This window comes from Artibeus jamaicensis, unplaced genomic scaffold, assembly GCF_021234435.1.
Source record: "Artibeus jamaicensis isolate MK-2021 breed Jamaican fruit bat unplaced genomic scaffold, CSHL_Jam_final scaffold_584, whole genome shotgun sequence".
Classification (NCBI taxonomy): Eukaryota; Metazoa; Chordata; class Mammalia; order Chiroptera; family Phyllostomidae; genus Artibeus; species Artibeus jamaicensis.
The window spans coordinates 10,198,898-10,208,912 of record NW_026522048.1 but is presented as its reverse complement, the minus strand read 5'-3'; the positions used below and the strand labels follow the sequence as shown (position 1 = coordinate 10,208,912).

Sequence of the window (10,015 nt, the reverse complement as noted above, 5' to 3'; positions counted from 1 at the left end):
CATATGTTTGAGGCATGTGTCCATAAACAGCCATATTGTATTTTAGACGCCACACAAGCCCATTTATTTGGATTTTTCTTAAAGGCTGATTTAAAGGGAGGAGAATGGGTTTTGTTTTCCCCCTATGTCTGAATTAAACTGTTCACTTTTCTGTAAGTGAGGAATATCCAAGAGGAAACTGTCCTTTTTCCTTGTATCAGTGTACTTTCTCTTTCTGTTTAATACCTGGGCCTCTGGGTGAGATTTGCTTACCCAGAGTTAACGACTGGATTTTCAATCCACTACAACCTCATTGTTGCAAGAAATTGCCACACAAAATCTCTTTGCTTATTTTGCTAAAAGATCTTCAGCTAATTTGTCCCAAATGACTTTGCCTCTTTGACTTTCCAGGCCCGGACCTTCATGAAAACGCATCCATCCGGAGTCCCCAGGGGCTGCACAGGCCTCCCAGCCGGGTCTCTGGGCCCCTCCCCGGTTTTCTTGAACTAGACTGGTCGCTAGAAGACTGGGATATACTGAAGGCCTCCTGCGGCCTGAGTTAGTTTTCCAACTAGAAAGATAAAAGAAGGGGGCAATCTGTCTGTTGGGGTGGGGTGGGTTTCTTTGGAGGAAGGGTTGCTTCAAGAGAGGGAAGGGTTAAATGGTCGAGGGCAAAGGACAACAACAACACAAATGAAACCTCTTAGCTGGGCCAAATAGCAAAACCCCAGAGAGGCCTGAAGCCCCAGGAGCTCCTCAGGGTGAGGATTTTACACCGTGTGCCGGGTTTGTTTATCCTGTAACCTCAGGAAGAAACGACCACCAAGAATCACAGTGGAAGGTAAAGCAGAGGAGAGGGGCAAGGCATTTCTTCGGAATTACTAATTCTCTCTTGCATTCTGTAAATAGCGCTTTCCCTTTGACAACGCCCCCCCCCCACACACACACTTCTACCTTCCCTCTCCACGCCTCCCCACCCCCAACTAGTCCTTGGTTCAAAAATGTAAAAATCAAATCCAATTTCGTATTTCCCAGCCCACCCTTGCTTCCTAACACTCCATTCTGCACCTTCCTGTGGCCCAACACCGAAGTTCCACAGGCAGCGCCCCCTTCAGGCACGGAGCAGTATCTTGCCCCCTTTCCATCTCAAAAGGCCTCTTCCGGAGGGTGATTGTCAAACAACTTGGTTTTCTGAGTATCTGGATAAATCTAATTTCTCCTAAAATACTTTTTAAATGCAGAAAGTTTCACAGAGGAAACTAACATTGACACGTAATCCCTCTCAAAGATTTGAGAAGAGCAAACGAAGCTGTTAGTGGATACAAACGTCTCCGTGGGCGCTGACAACCCAGACTGAACCCAGGCTGCTACTGGGTAGACTTGGGCTGGAAGCGCTCCTATCTTCGTCGGGTTCTTCATTTATAAAATGATGGGGACGGCAGTAGTAGTGCTCAACTCCTGGGGGTGTCAAGATTCACTGAGATAACCCATACAAACTGCTTAGCCAAAAGAGGGCACTAAATAAACACCCAATGTCAGCTCTTTTTATTTTCCATTAGTAAATATAAATGGACCATCAGGTCCATAATAATGGATCTTTAACATAAAAGGTCCATAAGTGGACCTTTCTTCCACCTTTGCAGACTGTGGCAGCAGGGTGGGGAGGGGCGGTGAACATTAATAACAATGAAACCAGCAGCAACATGGATGTGCCATTTGTAGCATTTTACATATTAACTCATATAATCCTACAACAGCCTGCAAGAAAAGTACTATTGTCACATCTAATGTTTTAAAGAAAAGAAACCTTTGGGACAGAAAGGTTCTTGTAGGTATAGAGTCAGGACTCAGAGCCAGGCAATATCAAAGGCTTCCAGCCTATTCTCCCAATCACCATGAACCCCCCTCCGCCCACCCCTCAAGAAAAGCCTTGGGAAATAAGAAGAAACATTTATTTGGCTCTGCAGTAATTTGGCTCTACAGTAATTTGGCTCTCTTTTACAACTGTTTTCCAAAAGCTCTTAAGAGTGATTAGCTAGTAAACTCTACCTTACAGCAGTAATTAAATTTAAAAATAAGTGGGAAAGCATTTCAAATTATCCAACAAGAACATGTGGAAATATGTCTAGGCAGTGTGTATAATCATTATCCTGCATATTAAGAATCTATTACTTTTTTCCTGACAATCAATAGAGATTTTCCCTGAAATTGTGTCTATACACAGACACTTATAGTTTTAAAAATCAGATTCATGCCACACTGAAATCAAATATAATTGACCAAGTGAACTTGCTTCTTTAGGGTTGCACATATATTTATAAAATTTGTGTTTAAACAGCTCAGTAGCAGAATGCTTTTATCAATTCATAGACTTTATTTGCTGATAGGTTTGATTCAGCCTTTGCAAACCAAATCCTCTCTATCTCTCCTAGCTGGGTAACTTGAGAAATTGTTTAGAATAGGTTTGCTTACAGAATTCTCTTCATTAAATAGAGCAAATATTTCCCAAAGACTTCATGTGACCTCCATTGCTGTAGCTGACATGTTAGGCTTTCCAGTGGAATCCTTGGTGTGTTTGCAATTAAAATGTTTTTATTGGATATTAATGATGATAATCTTTACTAAGGCCAAAGCCAAAACAAACAGGGCCATAGAAGCAGAAAATCAAGACATAATAACTTGGTAAAGATAAGCAATTTGGGATTTAAACTGAGCCTCTTTCCAGAGGCAGGTATAAAGTTATCATGTATGAAATAATAAGTGATTTTCTCTTTTATATTACTATAGAAATAATGTGTTAAACATGAAATGCCAGCTTTTCTCTAACTTTAATCATCACACCTGAATCATTGGATTCCAAGCCTAAAGGCAGTGAAAATCTACTTATGTCTACTATCAACTTTTTTTTCCGAGGGGGGACTCTTTCATGTATTTAAAGTGGGAGAACAGTGCTGAAACTCAGTGTCCCCAACTGCTCTTGAGATGACCAGAGAAATCTTGGGTTGCTAAAGTAACTTCTAGTCTTAAGACATTTTTGACTTAAAGTTACAATGTATTTATTTGCAGTTTATTTTTGTAATATTGTATCCTATTTATTCATCTCAAAATCTTCCTCCCAGAACGCTGTATCTGGAAAAGTATTTTAAAATATTTTAATTTAAACTGCATATCTCATTTTCTAATTTAGTGCATTAGTAAATTAGCAATAACATGGTATTTCCTCAAAGAGACAAGCCATCAAGGCATTTCCCTCCAGTGACTCCTTTAAACTCAAAAGAAGTGTTACAAAAGATGATCCTTGTTCGTAGATGTTGTATTCTGAAAAAAAAAAAAAAAAAAAAGCAATTTTGTAAGCCTAGTTCAGAGTCAGCCTATGAGGGCTATGCCATGTTGCTGGAACAAAGTTACCGGTAATGTAAGAACTGGTTACTTTCTCTACTCTCAAGGCTGCTAAAAGTCCTTCCTTAGGCCTTTGATCTCTCCTGGGAGTCTTCGAATTCAAGCAGAGGCCAATGTCTTCCTCAGCTGTCTTCTCCACAAATTCTTCCAGCAGCTTTGGCAGGTACTAATGTGTTTACTTAGGTGTGCCTGGTTCCCAGAGCTAGTAACAGTTTGGAATTGTTTAGCACATCGTGAAGATACATATAATAAGCAAAAATCTCTAGGACAACTCCCTTTGACCAAGAGTTGATAAGGGTCTCAGGTAGAGGCAGAAGTGAATTGAAATGGGCTTATCTTTCCAGGTACATGTGTTTCTCCAACTAAGGGAAATATGCGGAATTCCTAAGGGGGGCCGATTTTATTAGAAAAGTCACCTCCAAGCATCCATTTGCTGGTGTGGTCTGTCCATCAACACTGGGATTGTTGCCATAATGCTTAAACTAAAACAAGTGCTCTTAAAAAAAAAAAAAAACAGGTTGAAGATTACTTAAAGGTCTATGCAATTAAAACCTGCTTATAAGTCTAACTTGTAAGAAAATCAAATATGCATTTATTTTTATTAAGAATGTAAATTTAAGAAATTAAATCATCTGGTCATTTCACCAGAACCTTGGTGGACATTCATTTATAACACCAAGTGGTGGCTTGGTTTTCTTTCCTTCATCTGCCTGGTCTGTAGCTTTCCTAGTAGTTTTGGGACATCATTTCTAACAACCTGTTTGCATATTAAATACAAGTGAATTTTCTCTGCATATGAGAAGTCCACTTCTCTGAAGAAATAGTGGAAAACAGGTTGCATTTGTATTTTTTTTCTATGAGGAACAAAAGCCAAAATCTCATCTGATTTTCAGTAAAAGAGCAATTGCATAACCAGCAGAACTTCTAAAAGTGATTTTTAACTTTTTTTATACTTCTCTGTTCAACTTCCCCACTCAGGGAAAAAACATTTTCTCTGTATCGCTCACCCAACTTCTTATTTTTCTCTCACACTTTCTTCCCTCGGAAACGAGCAGCAGAAAACCTCTCCCGAAATGGGGCACCCCAGGCATCTTTGAGGCACAGGCTTCCTTTGTACACTGCCTCCCATTTTTTTATCTTTCTCCTCTCGCCTGCGACAAAAGTTTAAAAGTTGTGTTTCGTCTTTTAACTGGGTGCTCCGAAACCCAATTTTCAGCACTCGAGTTCCACGGTCCTCAACCCCGTCGGTGTTTCCCCTCAAGCAGGTCCTATTAAGCCGCGGCACTTCGGTAAATTTGTTTTGAGATCACCTTTCCAAACACAGCACTAACCTCTGAGAACTGCCCTTACTGACGGCGTCTTCCCGGGACCCGGACTGCAGGGAAGACGGTCCTGGAGCCAGGTTTTGCGACTTTCTGCTCCGCAGCGCAAAGCAGGCGCGCTGTGCCCCGAATGGAAGAAAAAGAAAACAAACCAAATTCACATTTAGGAGCGCAAGTTAGACACAGGAATGCCTAGATTCCAATACTTTGTGACCTGGGCAAATTACTACCTACCCGCCCGCTGAAGTTTGATTACCCTCTTTTAAAAAGAGGATTTAATAACCAATAGTATCTCTGGAAGTAGTGAATGAGTGAATATATGGGAAGGGTTGAGCAAACACGGTTGGCAAATAAGAAAAGTCTTAGTTGTTTGCTACAAATGTCCCACACTGAAGGGTTGGATACAAAACACGTTAGGTGCCTGGTGAAAGAAATAGTCTGAAAGGACAAATCATAAACCTGCACATAACTCTGTTGAGCTGCGGCCAGCCTGCTAAGGTCTGAACTCATGGCCAGAGAAAGCGCAATATTGCTACTGGGATTTGGCTGAGAATTCCTGGGTGAGAATATTTCCCCATTACAGTGTTTCAGAGGCAGCAACATAAATTCGAATGTTTTTACAGGCATGGATACAGCCTTCCATTCGGCCTGGGCCCTTTAGGAACTTGACTCTTTTATCTGGTGTGTAGCCCTGGGTACTGTATTCATTTCAAAGGCACCTACTTGTTAATAGTTCTAAATAAGGTGCAGATGGATTTTCCACTGGCCAGACAATTAAGCAGCCAGTGGCGTGAAAGGCAGCCTGATTTTCAAAGGGTGGTGGTAGTGGTGTCTTTGCCTTAGGGATGACAAAACCTCAGAGAAGGGACTGCAACCTGCACCTTGTAGCAAACCTCAGTGCCGGACTCTCTCCTTCCCCTGGTTTCCAGGGCCTTCCCTTTGGAGGGTAGATCTGACCCTGGAAAGTGAGCATTTCTCTGGCCCTTGCAGTCCTGAGATCAGCCAGTCAAGTTGGCTTTTTAAAAAATACTTTTACAAAAAAAGTAATAGGGAAGAGCCACCCTCCCCCAAGTAACTTGGGAGCCACAACACTTACTGTACTGGGTGACCACAGGCAGGGGAGAGAACAATCTCTGTGGTCAGAAACCCCAGACTCCTTTGGACCGTGTGTGTAAACCTTAAATAGTCGCTTTTCCCACAGATAAGCAGCACTCCCCAACCCCACGTGATATGGAAGTGGGTTAAGGGCAGAGGTGAGTGGGCAAAAATCTCATTATTAGATTCATTCTTGCTTAAATAACAGCCCTTCCCTCTCGTCTTCTACGCAGCAAAGTTTCAAAGACCCTGCTAGGGTTGTTTTTCTGGAAGGCTTTTGTCGCGGGAGTGTGTGAAGTTACTCAGGGTTTCAGCTGGAAATTTTACACGCGCCCAGAAGGATTGCTGTGCCGGCAGCTGGGATGCATCTGTAACGGTGTTAGTTTGCCTGAAAGCAGAAAATTAGCGACCCCAAAGTCCAGCTTGGCTGTTTAGTCTGTCTAAATGGCAGGGCGGAGCAGAAGGAGAGGGAGAATGGAGGCCGGAGACCAGCCCCTAGAAAGAGAGTTCGCCGTTTAAAACTGCGTTTCTTCTAATGCAAATCACCGAGTTGCGGCTGTGGATCTTGGGCCCCCTTGGGGTCCCGCAAAGGCCCGGGTAGGGGGAGAAGGCGCTCGGTGAACACGTGCAGAAGGGCCGAAGGAGGGGGACTTTCTGGTCACCTGGCCTCTGCGCCCATCTCCTTTTAGATGAACAGACGCATTGAGAGAGCACAGCTCCCACCTACCCCCACTAACCTAGGACTTATCAAATGACAATTTGATCAGAGCAAAATAGATTTTGTAAACAATCTACATTCACTCCAAGATGAAAGTGTCACTTTTAAGTTTATAGCTACCGTTATTCCGGTCCACTGACTATATGTATCCTGAGATCATTAAAGAGAACAAACACTTAAAAATTAGGTGATTCCTCACGTCCAGGAATGGGGAGGCAGGTGGACTTTGGCGAGTTCCATTTATTAATAACATTTTTAAAAGTTGTGGGAGCAATGGCAAAAGGTTGGGTTTCCTTCCTTTCTTTTGTTGGTGGCACTCTTTACGTGCATCTAGAGACTGCAACTGAGCAGGTTGGGGACCCATCCCCCGCCCCGACAGAAATGCAGTAAAACCATTAGCGTCAGAAGGGGCAGTAAACAGCAAATTGTCTCTAGAGGGAAGGCGGAGGTTTGCCCAGACAGCCCCGGCGGGGGTTGCGGTGGGATATGCTAATAGTGCCCGGTCACTGGGGCCGGCCTCCATCCCCCAAGAATATATAAAGAGCCCTAACCCCAGCAAGGCAGACCCAGGCCGACAGGCTTCTGCCCTTGTTAATTACGGGAGAAACCGACCTGCGAGCTCCGCCGGGGGTTTGCCGGCCCACAGAGGCGCAGGGTCCACTTTCTCTCCTGTCCCCCTCGCTGCAGTCAGGTGCACCGCCAGCCTCACCCCAGAGGATGGACATGATGGACAGCTGCCAGTTCTCGCCCTCGGAGTACTTCTACGACGGCTCTTGCATCCCATCCCCTGAGGGAGAGTTCGGGGACCAGTTTGAGCCTCGAGTGGCTGCGTTCGGGGCTCACAAAGCAGAGCTGCAAGGCTCAGACGAGGACGAGCACGTGCGAGCACCTACGGGCCACCACCAGGCTGGCCACTGCCTCATGTGGGCCTGCAAAGCGTGCAAGAGAAAGTCCACTACCATGGATAGGCGGAAGGCAGCCACCATGCGTGAGCGGAGACGCCTGAAGAAGGTCAACCAGGCTTTCGAGACACTCAAGAGGTGCACCACGACCAACCCCAACCAGAGGCTGCCCAAGGTAGAGATCCTCAGGAATGCCATCCGCTACATCGAGAGCCTGCAGGAGCTGCTGAGGGAGCAGGTGGAGAACTACTACAGCATGCCCGGACAGAGCTGCTCGGAGCCCACCAGCCCCACCTCCAACTGCTCCGACGGCATGGTAAGAGTCAGCTCTGGCACCTGCCCCACTGCCCCTATCTTTGTCAAAAATCCTTATATGTCATTTAAACCAGGTGTGGCGATTAAATATTCAATGGTTATTTTGTGGATAGTTGTGCGTGGGGAGGCAGGTATGGTAAGAGAAGGGAGGTGCCGGCATTTAGAAAGATGCCAAGAAATAGAGAGCTGTTGAACAGTACTTTAATTTGATTTCCTTCCCGGTTCTAGGTGGGCATTGTAGGAGAGAGTTGCCATGTGACATAGGTGGCTGTGAATGATCAATCACGTTTTCTCCACGGCTCAGTTTGTTTCCCAAATATACCACCAGTGGACCCTGACATACCCTATCTTCTGAAGACAGCTCTCTGAAGCTCCCAGTGCCCTACCCACAGTTTATAACTCAAGGAGGAAATTGAAAGAAATGCTGGGGGGCCCCAGTCCCTGCTCTGCTGAGGCCTGGCTGGAAAGGGGTGTTGATGCATTCTTTACAGAGGGCGCTTGGTCCAAACTGCCAGGTTTTCATGTGTTTTTGCCCTGGGAAAGTGCTTTCTGCCTGAATTAGTGTGGCTTCCTTCTAGTCCAATCCATTTTGCATGGTTAACCCAATGCACATTGCTGCTGAATTCACCCCCCACCCCCTTTCCTTTGCTGCTGCTTTCCTTTTCTCCAAGCACAGAGATTGACCTCAGTGCCCTTGCAATTTGGTAGGACTAACCCTTCCTAAATCAAGGCAATGAAGGTGATTGACAGTGGTCAATTTAGGGAGCAAGCGGGTAAGCACTGCCTCACTCTAGAGCAGAGAACCTTTTGCCAAGACCTGAAAACAAACTTTTTCCTTTGTGTCTTATATTACAGCCTGAATGTAACAGCCCTGTCTGGTCCAGAAAGAGCAGCAGTTTTGACAGCATCTACTGTCCTGATGTACCAAATGGTAAGAATTGATGACTTCAGAGGAGTTTAAAGACCAGTTCGACTTCACAATTCAGCCTGTGAAGTCAGTCCATCCTTTGTGGCAATATTGATGTTGGGGAGTGGAATGGAAATGATGATTCTTATGGGGACTTATTAGCAGAGCAAACTAGACACACACACACACACACACACACACACACATTGGCTCAAAATCCACCCAACAGATACACACATATGCACTTTTGCTTGAAATAGCACTAGAGGGATTTTTCACTCCCTACATCCACCCTCAATAATATTTGTTGAAGATTTCTACATCAGGCTTCCTGTCACTACCTGACCCCTGGGTGTCAAAGGAGCTGACCTACAGTGTAAAGGGCAACAACATAAGCAAACCTATACATATATTTGGATTTTTTAAATGATTTTGTCTTTGTATCTTTAGTGTATGCCACAGATAAAAGCTCCTTATCCAGCCTGGATTGCTTATCCAGCATAGTGGATCGGATCACCAACTCAGAGCAACCTGGATTGCCTCTGCAGGACCTGGCCTCTCTCTCCCCAGCTGCCAGCACTGATTCACAGCCTGCAACTCCAGGGGCCTCTAGTTCAAGGCTAATCTATCATGTGCTATGAACTAAAAATCTAGTTTTGATCAGTTCCGCCAGGAGGGCCTATTACACAAGAGACAGGATGTCCGCAGAGTCAAAAAGCAAGTCGACCTGTACAGAGAGATTTCCTTCCAGTTGTAGATTTGTACATATTATCTTGCCACTTTATAAGAAAATGTATTTAAAAACTGACCATTGCCATTAATACATTTTTCTGTTCTCCTCCTCCCTCTACCCGCACCCCTTTTTCTTATTCTTTGCTTTAGATACTTGCTTCCAATAATATTATTTCTGATAGGGGCAATTCATTGAAGGTAGCTTGTTGCAATGCTTAACTTATATTTTATAAATATTGCTTGTCAAAGTATCTCTGGTGTTTAGATCTTTATTTTTTTCAACACATTAGAACAACTGCAAATCAGTTATGGAAAAATTTAAATATATTTAACTTTTTTTATTGTTTAATCCTTTAGTTGTATTAAATAAAATATAACGATACTGCCTAATGGTATATATTTTTATCTTTTCTTATAAGAAATACATCTTGTAAGCACAAAATAGTACTTTGTGGATAATTTCAAGATATAAGACATTTTGAAAATTCCACCATAAATAAAATTGTTTAAATAAAGAAATATTTTAGTTCATGATTTTTCGAAAAAAAAAAATCCCTAATGGAATTAGCAGTCATTGACATACAATCTTTCGGGGAGGGCTGAAAATAACAAAACAGTTGGCTCAGAGGATAAATTACGAATATTT

General features: G+C 43.7%; 1 protein-coding gene across 1 annotated transcript; it reads left to right on the top strand.

Annotated features, from left to right (window-relative positions):
* The first annotated feature begins 7,230 nt into the window (after window positions 1-7,230).
* On the top strand, window positions 7,231-9,396 carry MYF5 (myogenic factor 5). Its single transcript, XM_037158475.2, has 3 exons — window positions 7,231-7,731; window positions 8,586-8,661; window positions 9,088-9,396. The coding sequence occupies exons 1-3, from the start codon at window positions 7,231-7,233 to the stop codon at window positions 9,276-9,278; spliced, it is 768 nt and encodes a 255-aa protein (XP_037014370.1). The 3' UTR covers window positions 9,279-9,396.
* Window positions 9,397-10,015: the final 619 nt, after the last annotated feature.